Source organism: Moschus berezovskii, chromosome 28 (genome assembly GCF_049115385.1).
Source record: "Moschus berezovskii isolate FMDL1 chromosome 28, NW_MosBer_1.0, whole genome shotgun sequence".
Classification (NCBI taxonomy): Eukaryota; Metazoa; Chordata; class Mammalia; order Artiodactyla; family Moschidae; genus Moschus; species Moschus berezovskii.
This window is the reverse complement of record NC_142487.1, coordinates 19174295-19197344: the sequence shown is the minus strand read 5'-3', so window position 1 is coordinate 19197344 and position 23050 is coordinate 19174295. Positions and strand designations below refer to the sequence as shown.

The following is a 23050-nucleotide window of genomic DNA, read 5'->3' as shown; positions in this document are numbered from 1 at the left end:
TTGGGGGAAAAACTTGTTCCATCCAGTCTATAGTCTGAAAGAGAATCATTTACAGATGAATCTGATTCCATTATATGGTTCCCAAACAGAAGTAATTTTAAGTTTCTATTAACATCCTCTAATGGACATGAACATAATTTTTAAATCCCCAGTTAGGAAAGTTGTTCTACCTCTCATCTCTAATTGACGCCCTCTTCTGGGTGTCGCAGGTTTAGTGAAAGGCCAAATGGAAGCCCTTTTGTGTTGCGTATGTGGATCCTCTTGTCTAAACTAAGTGAAACAGAAGAGGCGGGAGTTTAAATGTAGTTTAACCTCTGTTTGTAAAAACACCACATATAGTTTGGGAATTCTCCACTTCTAAGAATCAACTGAGAAAAGAAGGCAGGTTGAGAAAGTGGCGTGTTTAGGGAATTGGGATATTTCAGAGTCATTAGTTTATAACTTTGGACAATTCTTGGCTTCAGTGTTCTCCACAAATAAAGTGAGATTGGACTAGATTATCTCTTGTAAACCTTATATTTTTATCTTTGTCCAAGAAGAGTTCCTAAAATCATGTAAAAGTAAACCAGATTTAAAATTACCAATTAGATTGACTTCATATCTCCTCCTAGTTTTGTAAAATTAATATCTTAAACATTTTTCATAATCTAAATATAAGTTTCATCTTTAGGACTTAAGGGTTTTTTAATGTTTTTAACTTCCTAGGGAAAATCAATTCATTTGAGTTTTTCTTTAAAAATAACAACATTTAAATGAGTCAAGTAGTATGCCATCTTATTTGATCCATTCTTATTGCCACCATACAGATAAGGAAACAGGTCTATGGAGATGTAAGTAACTTACCTGGGGTCTCAAGCTAATAGAATTAGAGACTTCAGTGCTCCCAACTCTGTAAGTGGTAGAACAAGCAGACAAAGCAGCAAGGATATAAAGGACTTGAACACCGCCACCAGCCAACGGTATAAGAAAAGAAAATGATAGATCAATATCTGTACATGAACACATATAGACAACAAATCCTTTTGATGTTTGAAGTTGGATACAGGTCAGTGAGAGCAGAACTGAATCTCAGTCATCTTAATCTCGGTTAAATTACCTGACACATAGCAGATACTTGCTGTTATTTTATTGAACTGAACTGTTGAACTGGAGACTTGCCATTTTAGTATTTATCATTATACTTTTCATATTGTGAGGTTTTCTTCCCTCTTGCCTTAATCTCTAACCCTTTACTTGAAGAATCAGTCAACCAAAAGTTGTCTGGGTCTGTTTGTTCTAGATGCTACTTGATTTAGGGCATTATATGTCCATATGAATACTGGTAATAAGCAAAACTAAAAAGTCACATAAGTGAAACTGTTTGAAGTGTTGACAAAGTGATGTCTAATGTGAAACCATATTCTTAACAGAAAATTTCATCAATTTTTGACTGGGGCTACAAGAAGGACCCTTAAGCAGGGAAAGGAAAGCTATTTCTCTATTGTACATTTAGGAATCTATTACATTGTCAATCTAAACAATTTATTTAAATGTTGAGTTAAGTTGTGTGTGTAAGAAACACTTACTGGATTTATCTGATATTCACTAGTGTTTGAAGCTAATAATACTGAAAAATTGAGTCCCTATAAAATTGTAGGAGCTTTTGAATAGTCTTGTCAAGATTATTCCAAGAGGAAAGGGTCTTATTTATATGTACAATCATTAAAGAATATGATCCCCCCTTGTTAATTCTAATATGTCATGAAATATACATATAAAATAATGTGTTTCTCTAATGCTTTTAGAGAAAAGTAGTATGGAGTAGTGAGAGGAGTATGGAGACGGCTTGTGTTTGAGGTCTGGCTTTCCAGCTGGGAGATCTTTCTAACCTCTTTGAGTTTGTTTCCTATCCTTCCTAAAGCTATTTAACTAGTCGTCACTCTGTTACAATGATGAAATGAAAATATAGGAGAGTTTTGAAAACTGAAAAATGCACTACAAGTTTATTATTTCAAAGGCAAACCTGTTGGCTGTTTACTTATGAAATACTTGAAGTGGTGGGAGTGGAGTGGGGAGAGGGGCTAGATAGCCTAAGAAGCTGTCCTGTACTGAGCACCTACTTGAATGACAGGCACTGTGAAGAGTATTTAACACGTTATTTCATTTAATCTTTGCAACAACAAAGTGAGAGAAGTACCTTTCATTATAGTTTCTGGGCTTCCCAGGTGACACCCAGGTGGGCTTCAGGGCGGGCCTGCTAATGCAGGAAAGCTTAAGAGACAGAGATTCAATCCTTAGGTCAAAAAGATCCCCTGGAAGAGGGCAGGGCAACCCACTCCAGTACTCTTGCCTGGGACATCCCATGGACAGAGGGGCCTGACCTGCTATGGTACATGGGATCACCAAGAATCAGACATGACTGAAGAGACTTAGCACACACCCAAGAAGGGGAGAGAGAGCTTTAGTGACCTGTTAGAGTTCACAAAGATGGTTAGTGATGGTCTATTCAAAGTCTTGTGCTTCCAGCTGTTACTCAACCTACTTTTCTTGAGGAAAGGAAGAATAGATGTGTATACATGTGAGATTGTCCCACGTGCTTTATAGCTTTCAGAAAGAAGTGATTTTGTATGTCCCAGGAGAAGAGGGACTTGGTCAAAAATAAAAGCATTGGAAAGGACCTAGAGGTTGAATGACCTAACATTAAAACCACAAGCAAACTGGTGGTAAGTTAGAGCCCAGTCCAGCAGATAATCAGTTTTTTGATCCTTACATTTCCTTTAAACTAGACCTTGGAATAGTATTAGTAAGCTTTAGCTGTGATAGTAATAGTCATATCTATATTTGTATTATTCTTGAGAAACCTATATGCAGGTCAGGAAGCAACAGTTAGAACTGGACATGGAACAACAGACTGGTTCCAAATAGGAAAAGGAGTACGTCAGGGTTGTATATTGTCACCCTGCTTATTTAACTTATATGCAGAGTACATCATGAGGAACGCTGAGCTGGAAGAAGCACAAGCTGGAATCAAGATTGCTGGGAAAAATATCAGTAACCTCAGATATGCAGATGACACCACCCTTATGGCAGAAAGTGAAGAAGAACTAAAGAGACTCTTGATGAAAGTGAAAGAGGAGAGTGAAAAGGTTGGCTTAAAGCTCAACATTCAGAAAACTAAGATCATGGCATCTGGTTCCACCACTTCATGGCAAATAGATGGGGAAACAGTGTCAGACTTTATTTTTGGGGACTCCAAAATCACTGCAGATGGTGATTGCAGCCATGAAATTAAAAGACACTTGCTCCTTGGAAGGAAAGTTATGACCAACCTAGATAGCATATTAAAAAGCAGAGACATTACTTTGCCAACCAAGGTCCATCAAGGCTATGGTTTTTCCCGTGGTCATGTTTGGATGTGAGAGTTGGACTGTGAAGAAAGCTGATCGCCGGAGAATTGATGCTTTTGAACTGTGGTGTTGGAAAAGACTCTTGAGAGTCCCCTGGACTGCAAGGAGATTCAACCAGTCCATCCTAAAGGAGATCAGTCCTGGGTGTTCTTTGGAAGGACTGATGCTAAAGCTGAAACTCCAATACTTTGGGCACCTCATGTGACGAGTTGGCTCACTGGAAAAGACCCTGATGCTGGGAGGGATTGAGGGCAGGAGGAGAAGGGGACGACAGAGAATGAGATGGCTGGATGGCATCACCGACTCGATGGACGTGAGTTTGAATGAAATCCGGGAGTTTGTGATGGACAGGGAGGCCTGGCGTGCTGTGATTCATGGGGTCACAAAGAATCAGACACGACTGAGCGACTGAACTGAGCTGAACTGAGTTCATAGAGCCTTCAACACACAGTCTCATCTTTTCCAAATGACTGTGTTTGTTACTCAGAAGATACAGGGTGAGGGGGCAGTGCTAGGAGGATTTTCCAGGTTATTTAAGGAAATATCTGATTAGAGACAGGAGGAACCAGGCACGTTTAGGGGATGATGAAGTCTGGGAGAAGGTAGGTGATGGCCACTTTATTAGGAGAAGGATGGGGAAAGGGAGGTGGGATGAGGAGGTAATTTTTAATATCAAGCCCAGCGTTCTAATTTTCTTGAAGATAAAAAGAACTACTTCACTCTCCCCTCCCTATTTTTATTAAAGCAGCTGCTTTAATAAACACTTAGCATTTGGGGTTCCTTTCTTTAAAAAACAAAACAAGTTCCTTGCACCTACCAGATAGAATTTAAACTCCCCTGCCTTTGTTAAACTAAATCATCCCCCATCTGACCTGCTCCCCTGGCATTCTGCCCTCCAGTTACTTAAAGCGCTCATAGCACTGAGCCAGGTGTGGTATCCAGGCTGCCATCTTGGGCTCTTGATTCCTGCTTTGGCACTTCCAGTTCTCTTGACTCTCCTTTCCACCTGGCAGAACTACTTTTTTAAACCTAAGTTCAAATGCATTTAAAGCCTTGTTTCATCTTCTGTAAGCAGTAAAGCCCTGTCCTTTCCTGTGCTCCCACTGCTTTGTATGCCTGTTTGTATTAAAGCAGTTACCTTATATCAGTATTGTTTTCATGACTGTTTCCTTTCTAGATTGTCAGCTCCTGGAGAGCAGAAATTAATGTAGTTTCTGTATATCACCTGGAATTAGCCACCTGCACCTTTACAGGGAACTTGATATTTGAATTGGTAAGCTGAAGCATCAGACTGGTGGATGTTCTGGGCCGAAGGAGGAGTGGTTTAGCTCGGAGCACTTAGTCACATCCCACAGGACAAGTGGAGACCAGGTTTACTTGTCCATTTCTTACCAGATCACTCGTCTCTCAGCGTAAACACCCTGTCTTCATCAACACCCCAGCTTGTGTATTTCTTTTCGACCTATTTTGATTTTTGTCGGTGGTTTATCCCTTCACCCTACTTCAGTGCCTGTGACCCCAAACTTTTCTTGTACTTGGATCTCGCTACTGCTCTGGACACTGGGTTACTATTCTTGGGTTAGGGTTTAAGATTTTTCTGAATCCAATACTTTCCTCTGCTCAAAAGCCAGGGGCCTGGAAGAATGGAGAAATAATTGGAGGAACGGGAAATTGGTGTTGTGGTAGGCAGAATAAACCCCCTTACCCTGAAGATGCCTACAGCCTATATCCCCGGAAACTCTTGACTATGTAGACGTAGAGTATGGACCTTGAGGTGAAAAGGTTATCTTGAGATCAGCTGGGTGGGCCCGGTGTGATCACATGAGTCCTTCAGCGCAGAAGAACTTTGCCAGCTGGGTCAGATACGAGACTGGGAGAGATTTGAAGTACGAGAAGGGTTCAGTCCCCACTGCTGACTCTGAAGATGGAGAGACAGGGCCACAAGCTATGTTGGTGGCCTCCTGAGGCAGGGAATGGCCTTGAGCAAACAGCCAGCGAGAACACAGGGAGCTCAGTCCTGGGATGATAAGCAATTCAGTTCTACCAGTAAGCCGAGTGAGCAAGCTCTTCCCTGGAGCTTCCAGAGAGGAACACAGTCCTGTAAACACCTTGATTTTAGCCCTGTTGAAACCCATGTCAGAACCCGTGTCAGAAGTGTAAAATTAAAAATGTGTGACATTGAAAGCACTGTGAGAGGTAACTTGTTGCGACAGCATTAGGAAACTAAAGCAGGTAATGAAAGTGAAGAACAGAACAGGATTTCTGGATTGAGGCCTCATTGCCATCCTAGCTCTCAGCTCCCAGAGGCCACCTACAGTTCCTTGCCATGAGGCCTCTACGGGCAGGTCAAGCATAGGTTGCTTTCTTCCAGAAAAGCTAGAGCACATCTGACGACTTCTGAAGCCCACTGGAGAAAGCTCTTCCAAAGAACTTGTGATTAGGTCAGGCCCACCCTGTGATCTGGATAATCTTCCTGTTTTAAGGTGAATTTATTTAGACTGTAATTATATCTACATTGCAGACTGTAACTCTATATATGATTCTTCTAAGTATATCATTCCACATGTTTCATGGAATTAAAAAGCAGCCTTAAAGGTCTAGTCTAATGCTTTTAAGCTTTTCTGTGACATACCCCCCCCACTCCCCATCAAAAGAACATTTTATTTTGTAGTCAATGTACACATATTTCATCAAAACATTTGGAGCCTGTTAAATTGATACTGCAAACCATGGTTTGAGAAACACTGAAGACCGTTTCAATTCCTTTTCTTTAAACTCCTCTCCCAGCAACAGAGGCCCTCTCCCTTTTTAACTGCTGAGGCAGCTGGTGCAAGAAACTCTTTACCCTGGAGAAGCCAGACCCAACCTTTTGCTGTACCAGGAAGTGAGACGGCCAGGATTCTGGCTGCAGCTAAAGAGTTTTAAGGTGAATCACAGCCCTAGCCACAGTGATACAGAAAGGGGAAATGGGTTCCTACAGGAGGGAGGTAAGTTAGAGACTTTATTGGAGGAATTTACTTCCAAATCAAAATAAAATGGTAACCATGAAAGTCATTAGTGCTGTCCTGATTCTTAATCTCTACACAGTCTGGTATACAGCTTGCCATATATTTACTGGTAGCTATGAGAAAACAGTTGTTAGTCCCTACCTCTTAGACTTAAAATGCTTTATTCAACTTTGAGGTTATGAAATCATTTACCCTGCTGTTCATAATTTTTTTTTCTAAATCTCAGAACTAGTCAAAAGTCTGATGTGCTTATTTAGTCTAGTAAAATCTGTCACTTCTTTATCTCTAATTTTAAAATTTTTCTAATTTAATAACATTTCTTTAAAAAAAGCATTTGTGTGGTTCCAAAATATGTAAGAATTTAAAAGTGTACCAGGGAAATTAAGTCACCCTCCTACCCTAGTTTTGTGACTGCAGAGTATTTCCTTACATAGCTGTACCAACTTCCCACTAATACAGACAGGAATACCAAGGTTATTCATGCCTGGGCAAGGCAAGTATTCCTACAGACTTGATTCTGTGAGTGGGATTGCAGGGGCAGAAGGATACAGGAAGTTGTAATTTTGATGGATAGTGCAAACTGCCCTTGAGCAGTTTGTACTCTGCAGCTAAATATGAGGTCTTTCCCCCAATTCTTACTAGCACTGTTTGTTTTTGATATTTGACAGTCTTATAAGTGGGAAATGATACCTCAATTCACATGAAAAAGGGAATTTTCGTGTTTAGAGCCATTTATATTTCCTTTTCTATGAGCTATTTTACCTATTTTTTCTGTGGTTTTTGGTGTTTTGAGGTACAGGGACAAGTATATGGGTACCTGTGTAAGAGAAATTAGCCATTTGTGACGTGAATTGTAAAAAAAAAAAAAATTTTTTTAACCTTGTGTTTGGTAAGTAGGCCTTTTGGGCAGGGTAGGCTATCTTACACCCCTATCTCAGAGGCAGTCCACATTCTGTCTTCTCTGTCTTCCTAATGAGACTATCAAACACATATTCATTAGTAACAACCACAGGCTCAGTAGTATCTGATTTAGGCATGTGCGTATTTGTCGCTCAGTTGTGTCCAACTCTCTGCAACCCCATGGACTGTAGCCTGCCAGGCTCCTCTGTCCATGGGGATTCTCCAGGCAAGAATACTGGAGTGGGTTGCCATGCCCTCCTCCAATATTGTACCTACTGCGTATCAAACAAAGTATTCTACTAAGGTTCATCTGACAGTTGCTTATTGTCTCGGAAGCATTTTGAGGAGTTTCTTAATTCAGCTTTCTGATATTCCACTATTCTAAGGGTTGAGCAGGGCCAACCCTGGACCCTCAGGCCAGCTCTCCTTTTGCCCTTAACAGTGTTTGCCAAGTGTTTCTCTCTGGGATGATCAGGACCCTCTGTTAGAAATGTGTGATTCTAGCAGACTGCCTTCTTGTTAGGTTTTAGTGCAGAGAAGAGGCTCATGTATCCAAATAATGATACTAACTCTTCTGAGGGTGCAATAGGAAGAATTAGGCGTTCTCACCACCCCTTCAGATTTTCCTAGGAGTCTCTCCATCAGTCGCATACTGGCCAATGGAAACGATAGTAGTTCTCGACCTCAAGCAACACTGCCTCTGCTGAATGAGGGAGTTTCCTAGATTCAGCCTGAGTGAATGATGATAAGTGGATGTAGAAGTTTTATGGTCTTCCACATCACTTTCTGTGGTGGAGCAGAGGTAGGAATAGATTTTCCTATACTCAAAAGTCACACTGTCAATTTAGTCTTGTAGTTCATTGTAGATATAAACTTATGGCGGCAGTCTGTAATAACTTTTGTGTTTCACAGCAGCATAAATTAGGCTAATTGCAGTAATTTCCTGATAGACCCCAGCCCACCCTGTCACTCTGCCCTTCTTCGCTCCTCCAGTCCCTCCACTAAGTGCTTTCCTTGCAGTTTTGCTTTTAGCTGTACCACCCAAACCACCCCCACCCCCTGGTTTTCTCAGATACAACCTTCAGGTTAAAGTAAACCTGACTCAGGGAAAGGAGCGGAAGCTTCACAGAGAATGCTGCTGCTAAGTCACTTCAGTCGTGTCCAACTCTGTGCGACCCCATAGATGGCAGCCCACCAGGCTCCGCCATCCCTGGGATTCTCCAGGCAAGAACACTGGAGTGGGTTGCCATTTCCTTCTCCAGTGCATGAAAGTGAAAAGCGAAAGTGAAGTCGCTGAGTCATGTCTGGGTCTTAGTGACCCCATGGACTGCAGCCTACCAGGCTCCTCTGTCCATGGGATTTTCTAGGCAAGAGTACTGGAGTGGCTTGCCATTGCCTTCTCCGTCACAGAGAATAAGGCACCTAATAAACTAAAATCTGAAGGGCCGTCAGGAATTAAGCAGAGCTAGTAGCAAAGGGGCATGGATAAAGGAACATTCTGATCGTGGAAGCAAGGAACATGGATAGGCGATGAATATGGTGGAAGCACAGCACAGAGTTTAAGGAGTGGCGAAGGGGAAAGGAGGGCACGAGATAAGGTGAGAGAGAGGAGGTCCAGGCACCGGGCCAGCGTCTGCGTGCCACACTGTCTGGGCTTGATCCTTGTGGTAAGCGGGAGTCATTAAAGCCTCACGCAAGGAAGTGAGCCTTTGATCGGTGCTTTTTTAGAAAGCATCATCTACCTAAAGTGAAGGTAGAGAGCTGATTGGAGTAAGACAAGAATGGAGGAAAGGAGACCTATTCTGTGCAGTCACACAGGTTAGGAATGATGTCCAGAAAGAATTAGTTTTTGTATATTATGAATTTGTTCAGGGCAGGGGAAAAAATATTTTAAGGAAACAATCTGCTCAGGTTGTGGCATGTGTTTTTCAGTATCATCTAACTGCTTTATTTTGAGAAACTTAGGAATGGCATGATACAGTCACGAGAAGAAATCTGTTCCAGCAAGCTTCACGTAAAGATCTTTGAAAAGCATAACCCCAGAGTTTTATGCCTTAGCATATCGAAACCCTCCAATGTTACACAGTTGGCACTGGTAATGGTTGATTACTCCAAAAAGTAATCTTTGGGTACTTATACATATGTACTTTAGATATTTTATTTATTTAACTTAAATATACTTAGGATTTAGAACCAAAGCCTTTTATTTGAGAATGGGACTGCCAGCCATTATAGTCCTTCAATAAAACCACATCCAGTGACCATACTCCATACAGTTTCTAATATGTTTCTTTTGAATTTAGCAAGAACTTCACAATGAATTCAAAATTTCTCTGTGTCAGTTTTTTTACCCCAGGATTTTACAGTTGTCTCACCCGTAGTTCAACAGCATCTTTTTTTTCCTTTAAGGTACTTATCATTATTGAATATTTTAAAATAATCAATTTTGATACAAGTTCCTTGTCTTGGATTTATATATCACTGCTTTATGTAATTATTAATTTAGTTAATGCATGAGTTCAGTTAGCATAAACAGATGGGGATAAAGACAATTGATTCTTAGTTAAGCCTGAAATCCAGTGATGGCACAGAAATGAGATGATGTGCTAACTCCGATCACTGTGCTGTTGTCATCACTTGAGTTTTGCAGAGGAGAGAATGAGGTTGAGCTAAGATGACAGGACAGTTAAGTGGAAGTCAGTTGAAGAACTTCTATCATGCAGTATAGTTCTGTGGAATTGGAGGTTCTAGGACCAACAAAAAAGACTATAGACTGAAGTCAGACTAGGTTTAACTCGGGCTCTGCCTCTTACTTGCTCTGTGAACTTCGACATGTTACACAGTATTTCTGCGCTTTATTTTCCTTAGCAATAAAAGGAGTGTAGTAGTCTCATCCTTAGGGTTGTTATGTAGATTAAATAAGATGATAGGTATCGTCTCACATTGTACATTAATATTTTTTCTTTGCCACCAACACCCTGCAAGGTAGTAAACTATTAGTGTTCTGAAAGTCAAATCCACTCATAGTGTAGCTGGCCTATTTCATGCATCATTTGCAATGACTAATAACAAGAGGAAGAAAACTATAAGCCTGTCCTCTGAGTTAAAGGCCTTCAGTGGAGGCGTCACCTCTTTGCTGAGAATGAGATCACCAGGAAAGTACCCCTCCGGATCCAGGAGTCATAGTGGAACTAGGAAAGCTTTATCAGCATTTAGTGATAAGTTTTTGTGATAAAGAAATACTCTCAAAGAGGGAAAGAAAAACTGCCCCAGAACAGACTGGTGTCTTGAAAGGAGCTTTCTGTAATTTGTCTTTATCAATATTGTTGAAGCAGATGTTGATACTTACGAAATATTTTCTCTCTAACAGGTTGTAAAATTAAAGCACTGAGAGCCAAGACGAACACGTATATCAAAACACCGGTTCGTGGTGAGGAGCCCATTTTTGTTGTCACTGGACGGAAAGAAGATGTTGCCATGGCCAAACGAGAAATTCTGTCAGCTGCAGAGCACTTCTCCATGATTCGTGCATCTCGAAACAAAAATGGCCCTGCCCTGGGAGGGCTGTCGTGCAGTCCTAATCTGCCGGGTCAGACCACCGTTCAAGTCAGAGTGCCCTATCGCGTGGTAGGACTGGTAGTCGGACCCAAAGGAGCAACCATCAAAAGAATCCAGCAGCAGACCCACACGTACATAGTAACTCCGAGCAGAGATAAGGAGCCTGTCTTTGAAGTGACGGGGATGCCCGAAAATGTTGACCGAGCACGAGAAGAAATTGAAATGCATATTGCCATGCGTACAGGAAACTACATTGAGCTCAACGAAGAGAACGACTTCCATTACAACGGTACCGATGTCAGCTTTGAAGGTGGCACTCTAGGCTCTGCATGGCTCTCCTCCAATCCCGTTCCTCCAAGCCGCGCCAGAATGATCTCCAATTATCGAAATGATAGTTCCAGTTCCCTGGGAAGTGGTTCCACAGATTCCTACTTTGGAAGCAATAGGCTGGCTGACTTTAGTCCAACAAGCCCGTTTAGCACAGGAAACTTTTGGTTTGGAGATACACTACCTTCTGTAGGCTCAGAAGACCTTGCGGTTGATTCTCCTGCCTTTGACTCTCTACCAACATCCGCTCAAACTATCTGGACTCCGTTTGAACCCGTTAACCCACTCTCTGGCTTTGGGAGTGACCCTCCCGGCAACATGAAGACTCAGCGTAGAGGGAGTCAGCCATCTACTCCTCGTCTGTCTCCGACCTTTCCTGAGAGCATTGAACACCCACTTGCTCGGAGGGTTAGGAGCGACCCACCTAGTACAGGCAACCATGTTGGCCTTCCAGTATACATCCCTGCTTTTTCTAACGGTACCAATAGTTACTCCTCTTCCAATGGTGGTTCCACCTCTAGCTCACCTCCAGAATCAAGACGAAAGCACGACTGTGTGATTTGCTTTGAGAATGAAGTTATTGCTGCCCTAGTTCCATGTGGCCACAACCTCTTCTGCATGGAATGTGCCAACAAGATCTGTGAAAAGAGAACGCCATCATGTCCAGTTTGCCAGACAGCTGTTACTCAGGCAATCCAAATTCACTCTTAACTATATATATATACATAAATACTATATCTCTATATGGATTCGTAAAGGCATGGGTATAATGGTACCCCCAGTAAACTTCCTAATGAATTCTTATGACTGTTATCAGGCTTTATTGGGATTAGGCTAAAGTTGTTAGTAAACTTATAAAAGGCTGCTATGGTAACACTAAACCTAAGTGGTCTCTTGTCTTAGTTTGGTTTGAATTATTAATCTTATCCTGTAGACCCAGAGACATAGCTTGTGTAAGAATTGCTTAAGCTGATGTTCAACTCGGCTGAGTGAAGATAATCATAGGTTGCATGAACCTATGAGAAAAGTGTGTACGTCTAAGATTTCCAAATGATGGGTCCCAAAGCCTAACCACATTAAGAGTTTATGGAGGGTACGTGGCATTACAGATGACTCAGACACTTCCAGGGCTGCCTTCTTTACACTGCCAGTTTTGACAAAACAGGTCCGTTTGTTTTTTATTTTACAACAACTTATGCCTAATTCTGCAGGATTGCAAGTAACTTTTTAATGCATTGTGGTTACTTATTGGTAATAATAGGGCTGATGGCGGTTTACTCGATCACTGGTTATAATTTGGGACAAAAACTGCTACATTGACCTTCATCTCGCCCAGAGTGCTCCCGGCTGGTCTGATCAGTGGAGCAGGAGTGCAGTTGTGTCGATCGTGAATTCCTACCCATTGCCTCCCTCGGTGAATGTGGAAATGGCCACCTGGGTTTTTCCATTTCAGGAAAGGCTTTGGGGTGCACCTGTATTGGCTAATAATTGAGGATACGAACATTCCATTCATTAGTCTGATCAAGCTATTGATTAATTTTTAGACTATAGATCAAAATGTGAAACATTTTATGTTCAATCCATATTTGTCTTGCACATTATAAATGTATTTTTATTTTTTAGTATAATTTAGGGGAGGGGGAGGGAGAGGAGGTAACAATGCCCTTAGCATATTTACAGAAGCAGCTGTGACAACCTCCAATCAGTTTACTTCATTTCAAAACTTACTTCCAATCACAAGGAGAGATTTCTTTAAGATACACTTTTTACATTTCACCTGTGGATGTCTGTGACTTTTCATCCTCAGTATGTTCCCAAATCTGCTGGCATTGAATGGATAAAACATTATACTGGTGGGTTTTTCTACTAATTATTTTTTGAAGCGTTATTTTCCCAACACAAAAGAGCTTTTTTTCTCAGTATAACAAAAATTGAAATCCTATGTGTATTGAATAGTAAATAGACAAATTTTATTTTTTATTTCCACTTGAAGAGTTACATTTCGTATAAAAGTTTACAAATAACGGTTTTTATTTTGATTTTTTCAGTATAAAATATTGCCTTGATGGCATATTATGATGTAATGCTAATTGCTTGTAGAATAGTTAAATGTCAGTATTGAAACCTAATCTTTAGCTGCCGTCTTGTAGATACAAACGAATGTTCACCAAGCATGTATTTTGTATTTCGTTGCATTGTACACTGCAACTAATAAGCCAAGGAATCGACATATATTAGGTGCGTGTACTGTTTCTAAAAACCACAAACTAAGAATGATAAATTATCAATATAGTTTAGTATTTGCTAATTTTACTACACTCTTTTGTTATGTATATGTAGGGAAGTCATAGGGATTATAAATTCAATTTGAGTAAAGTTTAAAACCATATATTTTATGATAAAGGGCCTTTAACTTAAGATGGCCAAAGCACTGATATTATATATTTGCTGTAAAGAGAATTATAAGAGTTTTATTTTTCTGATATTAAAAGTTACTTAATAAAGACTTGTTTCCATTAACTTGAATGTATTCTCCTTGGTGTTTTTCATGTATTCGTTAGTTTACACTGGAAGACTGCTATTTGCCAGAACTGAAAACGTCCTTTAACACGAGTTTCCCCTCTCCCTAGCCAGTGATCCGTGTTCTAGGTGTGCAGTGTGTTGCCACTGTTGCTTTTTTCTTTAAATAAGTGTCACGTTACAGTAAATGCAGAGATTTGGCTACTTTTAGATTATATAGTTGCCTGTCTGTATAGTTGACCACATAGTCACTGTTAATCTAATGTGAATAAAACAGTGGTTTATACATGTCAATGTTAACTAACATCCTGAACTCAACTTAGACTTAGTTTTTATCCTTTGTTACAGATTGTCCTTTTATCACCAAAACTATAAAACTAATTTTTTTCTAATATGAAGGTGCGAGTTTTTAACTTTTAATTCTGAAGTACCTTCTGAAAGATTATGGTTGATAAAAAATATATATATTGCTCCATTAATGAAAATGACTTTGCTGACTAGAATAAATTGTTGCCATTTGGTAAAAAGCAAGAATAAAGACAATTACCAAAATTCTGTCCTTAATACATAGAGGTATTACACAGCCATAGGAAATCTTTCCATCATAAGTTTTGAACAAATTCTCAGGCTCTGCTAGACAACTCTGGAATGTATAGATTTGGTGATGGGCAGGATCATTGCCCTGTGGAATTATTTCACTAATTTTAGGATTAGCCTCCAGAAGTATGAAAGTCAAATTATTCGACTATGTTGTAGTTTTACAATTCCAGCATAGACTGAATGAGAGGTGCATATGAATTTTAGCTTGCACGTAGTATAAGGTCAGGATCTTTCAGAGGACCTTGAAAATAATCTCCAAGGCTTTCCTTGCCAGAGGAAGACAGAACTTTGTCTGAAATTAACACTAACAAAACTGATAAACACTTACCCAAGGCCTCCATCTGAACCTGCCTTTCCTCATATGCCTACATCCATTTTCTTGTTTAATGAAGTACCAGGAGAGGGATGGACCAGTGTTACCAGGGAATTGTTGCACCATACCGGATAATCTGCAGTGTGGACAATCAAGGATTAGACAAACCTGTTGAGAACTTGACATTATTCATTTACACTGCCTTAGAGGCTAGATGCTAAACTGCAAACGTGAGGATCAGATAGCAGCTTAGTTATAATGATATGTGTTTCTTTCTATAAAGGAATTTATCAAAAATATCCCCTTGCAAAACAGGTTCTTAGCAAGAGTGAGGCTAGAAGAGTTAGGTTTAGAAAATAGGTACAGGAATGTTATTATACTTCAAATTATTCTTATCAGTGGATGTGTTAGCATAAAAACAGACACGTTCTCAATCTGCTACCAACCTCCCCTCAAATTTCTCCCTTTCTCGTTCCAAAACTACAAATAATGCAGGATAGTGGTATTTATAATACAGCCACAGCTCTGATACACCGTAAGTTCAGTTCAAGGCCACCACATATAAAAGTTATTTATACTGGACTGTAGTCTGTTTAGTGTGCAGTAGCATTGTATCAAAGAAACAATGTACAAAGCTTAATTTTAAAATACTTCATTGCTAAAAAATGCTAACCAGTACCTGAGCCTTCAGTGGGTCATAATCTCTTTGCTGGAGGGTCTTGCCTTGATATTATTTGATATATTTGATATTATTTGATATATTTGCTGACCAAGGTGGTGGTTGCTGAAGGTTGTGTCATTTTCTTAATAGAGTTTGCCACATCAGTTAACTGTTACTTTCACAAAGGATTTCTCTGTAGCATGTGAGGCTGTTCAGTAGCATTTTACCCACAGTAGAACTTCCTTCAAATTTGGAGTCAGTCTTCTCAAATCCCATGCTAAATGTATGCCCTATTCTTAACCCTTTGTCATCATTTCATCAGCCTTAACGTTATCTTCGCCAGGAGTAGGTTCCATCTGTAGAGACCTTTTTATATGCTCATCCATAGGCGGCAACTCCACTAAAGTTTTTATCATGAGGTTTCAGCAACTGAGACACATCTCGAGGCTTAACTTCTAATTGTACCCATCTTGCTGTTTCTGCAGTAATTTCCATCACTAAAATCTTGAACCCCTCAAAATCATCTATGAGGGTTGGATTCAGCTGCTTCCAACTTCTCAGTGTTGGTATGTTGACCTGTTCCCATGAATCATGAATGTTTCTGATAGGTTTTTGATAGGTTTTCAGTCAACTTTGCCCAGATCCATCAGAGAACACACTATCCGTGGCAGCTATAGTCCTAATACGTTTATCAAAACCTTAGACTTGAAAGTCAAAACGCCTTGATGCGTGGGCTGCAGAGTGAGTGTTGTATTCATCTCATTGTACAGCTTCCATCAGAGTTCTTGGTTGACCAGATGCCTTTTCAATGAGCAGTAATGTTTTGAAAGGAATCTTTTTTTTTTTTCCTAGCAGTCGGTCTCAGCGATGGGCTTAAAATATTCAGTAAACCATGCTGTAAATGGATGTGCTACCATTACAGAGCACAGGCAGAGTAGATGTTCTTAAGGACCCTACAATTTTGGGAATGGTAAATGAGTGTTGGCCTCAACTTAAAAGTCACCAACTACATTAGTACCTGAGAGAGTCAGCTTGTCCTTTGAAACTTTTTGAGACTAGACATTGACTTCTCTTTAGCTAGGAAAGTCCTAGATGGCATCTTCTTCCAATATAGGGCTGTTTACGTTTAAAGTCTGTTTAGTATAGCCACCCACATTGGTGACCTTAGATAGATTTTCTGGATAAATTTGCTATTTAGCTTCTGCGTCAGCTCTTGCTGATTCACCTTGCACTTTGATGTTACGGAGACAGATTCTTCCCTTAAACCCCATGAGCCTACCTTTGCTAGCTTCGGAGTTTTTTTCTGTAACTTTCTTAGCCCTCATAGAATTGAAGAAAGTTAGGGCCTTGCTCTGGATTAGGCTTTGACTTAAGGAAATGTGACTGGTTGGTTTTCCTTCAAGAACTTTTCCTTCAGAATCACAACTTGACTAACTGGCACAAGAGAGCCAGCTTTCAGCCTGTCTCTGCTCTTGACATGCCTTCTGCACTACATCATTTCTAGCTTTTTATTTAAAGTTCAAGTGACTTCCTTTCACTTGAATACTTAAGAGGCCACTGTAGTGTTATTAATTGGCACAATTTCAAAGTTATGTCTCCAGGAATAGGGAGGCCCAAAGAGTGGGACATATGGAAGCAATCTTATTGGTGGAGCAGTCAGAACACATTCATGAGTTTGCCATCTTTTATAGGCACAGGCCATGGCACCCCAAAACAATTAGAGTAGTGACATCAAGGATTGCAGATCATCATAATGGATAAAATAATGAAACAGAAATACTGCAAGAACTACCAAAATGCGACACGCAAAGTGAACATCTGCTGTTGGAAAAATGGTGCTGACAGACTTAATGCAGGATTGCTACCAATCCTGAATTTATTTTTTTAAAGTGCAGAAAAGCGAGACGCAATAAAACAAAGTATGCCTGTATCTTGCGAGCCTTTTCCATTGTCAGTATACTTTTCGTAGCATAATTTAGTGGTTGCAGTAATACTGTTTTATGGCTATTCTATGCCTTAACCATTTTCTATTAGCAGGTAAGTATAGGCAGTGGAGCATTGATGAAATAGGAAAGGACATTGAGAAACTTAATAAGGAGATTCCATTTAATAAAATTAAAAATTGTTCTCTTTAAACTGCCGGCCTTCCTACTTGAGTGTCACAGAATAATTATTCCCAGTAAGTGTCTTCAGCTGGCCACATGAAATAATTGAAAGTTATGAACGTTACATTTTCTTGCCTTTGGGGGATTTTCTATGCTGTTTCCATATTAATGTTTTATCTGGTTTCTAAGAAGTATTTGCACACTAATGCAAGAGTCCTTCCGTATCTCTTGGCGAGGTATCTTTAACAGTAAACAGAGCTCAGCGATCAGAGATCAGGAATGGAAGGCAAAAGAGGAAAACAGTTGGAGAGGAACTACGTTTTTAGGCCCTCGAGGTGTTTTTAGAGGGCTCAGGGGAACTGGAAATGTTTGTCACCTGATACCTAAGGGAGTCCTTGCTGCCTTTGTGACTAAAATTATAAATCTTCAATTTTGCAAGAGCGTATGCAAAAAATACCTTATTAAGTATGAAAATCTTAAGAGCTATGACACTCAGCTGAAAACGGAACAGTGACAAACTGAAAACTGGCTTACTAATCTTGCTCGTTTAAGAGGAGACAGTAACAATACTGTAAATCATCATACTTATATTTCAATAAATAGACAACAAAAGCCAAGATTATATAAATCTTTGTTCAGTGCCTACCAGCAACATTTCAATATTTACCTAAAGCATCTAGCAGTGTCATGCATAATTTACTGCATGTATTAATTCTGAACACCAAATGGGAAAAATCACCATCTTAAAGGATGCAAAAAAACCTCAAAAAACAGAGATGACCTATGCCGAGACAGATGAGTTCTGTTAAAGTGGAATATTCTTCTTGGTATATGTGCTGCTGAAGCAACCACGGAATGTTCTTGGAGAAGTCAACAATAGCCTCTATTCAAAATGAAAATTTGAGGTGTTTTTTTTTTAAATGTGATCCTGGAAATATATGAATATAATGATTATTTAAAATGAAAATAAATTATAGGTATTTCTCTATTTTAAAATACCAAGGTTCATATCTATTCCATGACATTATGGTGGAATTTTTTACAGGATCTGTTACTGTAATTTCAAGGGAATTACCAAAGGCATTTTAACAAGAGAGCTGAGTGGGGTAGAGGTTTCACGTCTACTTGAGTCATAGAAAATGCTAACGTATGGAAATTAGGCATTGTACTTTGAAATCTAAAACTGAGAGCTAAGATTTCCACAAAGGTTGAGGAAATATTGATAGCTTATGGACTTCACTAACGTTAAATATTTGTAAATTGCCTAGATAGATATAAAGCCTCTGAGGTTCACTGTTGGGTGACAATTTTTTAAATATGGGTAATAAAACTAGTAAGAAAGAGCCAAACCTACTACTCTTAAGAAATTGTTATTGGAATTCTTTGTAAAGTAAGATTTTCTGAAAGCAAGATCACAGAGAAAAACTGGAGAGATGAACTGTTTTGTTTCTTCCACATTGGTGGAGTCTACTACAAGACCTGACTGTAAACTTTAAAAATTTTGCGTGTGAAAGTAATTATGTGGGTTTTCTCTTAAAGTGGCTCTTAAAACTACCTTCTTGCTGGTGGTAAAGAACCCATCAGCCAATGAAGGAGACATAAGAAACACCGGTTCAATCCCTGGGTTGAGATGATCCCCTGGAAGAGAAAATAGCAAACCACCCCACCACCACCACTCCAGTATTCTTGCCTGAAAAATCCCACGGACAGAGGGAGCTGGTGGGCTACCGTCCATGGGGTGGTCACCAAGAGTCGGACATGACTGAAGCGACTTAGCATACTTAACACTTCAGTTAAGGACTTTTTTTTCTCCTATATTGATGAAAACCAAGAGTGGACTGTGAATGGGTTTCCGGTTGTACAAAAGGTAACTTTTCCTTTGTTATTCTATACATTGCTGAATATGAACTTGGAGACTGCACATTGTCACCCAATGGCATGGCTGAGAATGTTTCTTTCTAATTCTGGTAGTTCCAGTTATCCTGGAGCCGGACATACCTTCCTAAGTTTGTCTTTTCAGTACACAGATGAAAGTTCTCAGAGAGTCACCATCTCAGTGAAAAGAGCAAACTCCACACGTGTCTAATTTTCCTGGCCTGTTCCCTGTGGCTTCTCTTGAGTCGCATGAAAACCAGTGAGATCTTCTTTTCATGTGACTGTGGGGAGCTCTCTTGGGTCAGAATCATATTTTATGTTTTCTCTTCCCAAGCAAGTGATGCCTAGTACTTTTGGGAAAATATGCCCTCAGTCAAAGATTCCATTTGTCGTCAAGGATGACAGAAATGTTTACTTTTACTCTCTTTACTAGTAGACTAGTTTTCTAAAGGTTCTATTCCATTTTCCTCAACCTTTTCAGTCACCTCCCTTCAGCCCGCGCGCCTTCCTTTCTTAACCTTCCCCCAGGAGACAGCATCCTTCTGTGATCCTTTCCACTGCACCTGCCATTTGGGCACCTGCAGGTAAACCCTGCCAGGTGGCTCAGTAGTTAAGAGTCCGCCTGCTGGTGCAGGAGACCCGGAAAATCTCGCTTTTGATCCCAGGGTCGGGAAGATCCTGTGGAGGAGGAAATGGCAACTCACTCCAGTATTCTTGTCTGGAAAAAATCCTGTGAACAGAGGAGCCTGGTGGGCTATAGACCGTGGAGTCACAAGAGTTGGACACAACTGAGCACATACACGCTCACACACACAGAGGTAAACCCTTCCGGGTAAAACATGGAATCAACTGAACGGCGAGTCTGTCTCAAAGGCCTTTAAATCCAAGTTAAAGGACTGAAGGGAATTGGCTGTGCCCCCTTTTAGAGGTGATTTTTGACTGATCATGGCTGATTTTCAGTCATTTCCCATGTTTTCCTGATCAGTGGGGAATTGCTCTTGGACTGGGCATATACAGCCTATTTTCCAGCTTTGGGCTCTATTTCAGTTCCAGTTCTCTTATTATCTGGCTTCAATAAAGGGCATCTACTGCTATGCTTGACAGATTATGTACTTTGAATCTCATTTTCCTTATTTCCGTAAAATGGAAATGATTTACCTGCATGAAATTCAAGTAAGAAACACCTACATGAAATTCAAGTAAGAAACACCTACATGAAATTCAAGTAAGAAACTAAGGCCTGGAGACCCCGTGAAATCATGTTCCCGCCATGGCAGCATCCTTCTTATTCTTTTGGCTCTTTGTAACACCCAGCATGACTCTGAAAGAAAATGTTCAGGTGCTGCTGAGAGCAACGTGGAGTAAAGAACCTTCGGATTCGAAAGCTCGACCTTTAATTGAGTGACCCAGTTAGTACAGAGTGAACTCAGGTGCGTAATCTTAGTTAATCTTGACCACAGCCCTAGGGGTAGGAACTATTATCTCCATTTTGCAGAGGAAAAATAAAAGCTGAAGCTTAAGAATCTAAGTAACTGACTTAAGATAAAGATAAAAAGCCCCAAATCTAAAAGCATTTTCAGGAAGAGTTCGTGGGAAATGTCTCATGAGTTTCTTACAACTGCAGCGTGAGCATTTTTCACGGAACGCAGTGGTCCTCTAATTCCTGGGCACGCCAGTCAAAAAATTTCAGCAGCACTTCTTAATAGAATTGGGTTCATTTGTAAATATTCTCAAACTATCACGAGCATGAAGGACTTGGACTGGATGAAGGCTCCACATTTTCTCTTTTTTAATTTTATTTATGGATTTGTTGGCTGTGCTGGGTCTTCGTTGCTACCTGGACTTTTCTCTCACCAGCAAGCGGGGTCTACTCCCTAGTTGCGGTGTGAGGGCTGCTCGTTGCAGTGGCTTTGCTTGTTGGGGAACATGGGCTCTAGGCTGCCTGGGCTTCAGTCATCGTGGCTCGTGGGTTCAGTAGTTCTTGGGCTCTAGAACACAAGCTTAGCTGCTCCACAGCATGTGGGATCTTCCCGGACCAGGGATCAAACCCGTGTCTCCTACATTGGGGATTCTTCACCACTAAGCCACAAGGGAAGCCCATCATGTCTTCTTTCAAAACGGATTTGTGGACTCAGGCTGGGCACTAAAGTGCTCTGACAAGCAAATGGAATGTCAAAATTGGCTGCAACTGTAGTCAAACTAGGATTTTCACTTTAGGTTTTTAACTTCTTCTTTAAGACCATAGCCATGAGCAGATACTGGCCCAATCAGATAACTGTTGACCTTCTGAGGAATTAGTCTTTCCAGAATCATGGAAACTTTCCTTTACTTACAGTCTGTTAGTATGTAATTTGTTTTGTCCTAGAAAGAAAATTTTTTTAAATGGGAGAGAGGTCTCATCTATTTTACGACTGTGTGATGCCTTTTTTTTTTCCTGGATCACATTTCAACCCCCAGTTGCTTTCCCTTTCTGACCCTCTAATTTTTACTGCTTTTTCACAATTTTCAGCTTGCCAATAAGCTATTGGAATCAGTCCACTGAGTTTTAATTCTGAATCCAGTTTCTCTGACTTAACCCTGTGAGTGCTAACCACTAAAAGTGTCCTAATTGAGAAGAGGGTTCCGTTTTCAGGGATGTGTTCAAGAGATTTCATTTGCTGCCAGATCCGAGACTTGGGGGGTCCCATTTGCTTCCCCACTCCCCTCGTCTGAGTGGGCTAGCCGCAGCTTCACCCTTTACATCGGGGCTTTCAACCTCAGCACTGTTGATATTTGGGGCTGGGTAACTGGGACCAGGGGATGGGGGTGGGGGGTGCTGTCCTGTGCATTGAGTAGCAGCCCTGCCCGCCGCCAGTCAGATGTCAGCTGCACACACACATCCAAAATGCAGTCACACATTGCCAGCGGTACTCTGGGGTGCAAAATTGCCCTGACTGAGAACCACTGTTTTGTTTTGTTTTTTTAAATAATTTCATTCTATTGGAGTATAGTTGATTTACAACATTGAGTTAGTTTTAGGCGTACAGCAAAGTGAGAACCACTACTTTAGAAAAATATTTGAGTTTATTAAATAAACATTCGACCAAGCCCTCATTTAGCCAGTCAACTTGAGCATGTTGACTTACTAGACATTCTATGGGCAAGTGACAAAAAAACATTTTTAAATGGCTAAAATACCCATTGAGTTCCTTAGGTGAAGCATGCTACCAAATGTCCCAGGCCAAAATACTGGAGTGGGTAGCCACTCCCTCCTCCAAGGGATCTTTCCATCCCAGGGATTGAACCCAGATCTCCCACATTGCAGGCAGATTCTTTACTGTCTGAGGCACCAGGGAAGCCCCATTTTATATACAGTCGCATTTAATCCTTATACTCTGTCAGGGAAGAAGCACCCCCGCCTTACAGAGAAGATCACCTCAGATGGATGTACTTGCCCAGGTCACACGGCGAGGGCCAGAACCGGCGTCCGGCCCAGGTTGGTGGGACTCTGACGCCCGCGGGCTTCACCCCTCTTTGTTCTGCGCCCTTGCCCTCCAGCAGCTGACATTCTAATTGAGACGGAACAGTAGGCCAGCCTTCCTGAGCCCAGGCCCCAGACGACTGTTCCCCAAGGGCTGGCTTGAGAGCTAACCAGACCGGCCCTGGACCGCCCTCGCCACCGAGCACACGCTGTCCATCAACCTGGCAGCTTCGTCAGAAAACTGCCTCAGAAATCTATCTGATGAAAGACACTATGTTCTTTGTGGAACAAACAATGAAGAGCTAAGCTGCCTGCCTAAGAATCCGTGTTCTGGGTG

General features: G+C 40.8%; 1 protein-coding gene and 1 long non-coding RNA gene across 3 annotated transcripts in view; one reads left to right on the top strand and one right to left on the bottom strand.

Moving 5' to 3' along the window:
* Positions 1–13950, top strand: part of MEX3C (mex-3 RNA binding family member C) — a 21785-nt gene extending 7835 nt beyond the window's left edge. Inside the window, exon 2 of the mRNA XM_055417378.2 lies at positions 10665–13950. Within this exon, the coding sequence (XP_055273353.1) occupies positions 10665–11890 (1226 nt within the window). The 3' untranslated portion in view covers positions 11891–13950. The remainder of the gene's footprint in view (positions 1–10664) is intronic.
* Positions 11680–23050, bottom strand: LOC129549858 (uncharacterized). 2 transcript variants are annotated; one of them, XR_016036725.1, is made up of 3 exons: positions 22669–23050; positions 14628–14748; positions 11680–11817 (listed from the first exon to the last, which is right to left on the bottom strand). It is a non-coding gene; the product is annotated as an uncharacterized LOC129549858 (long non-coding RNA). The 2 variants fall into 2 exon arrangements; XR_016036726.1 differs by having other exon boundaries at positions 22688–23049.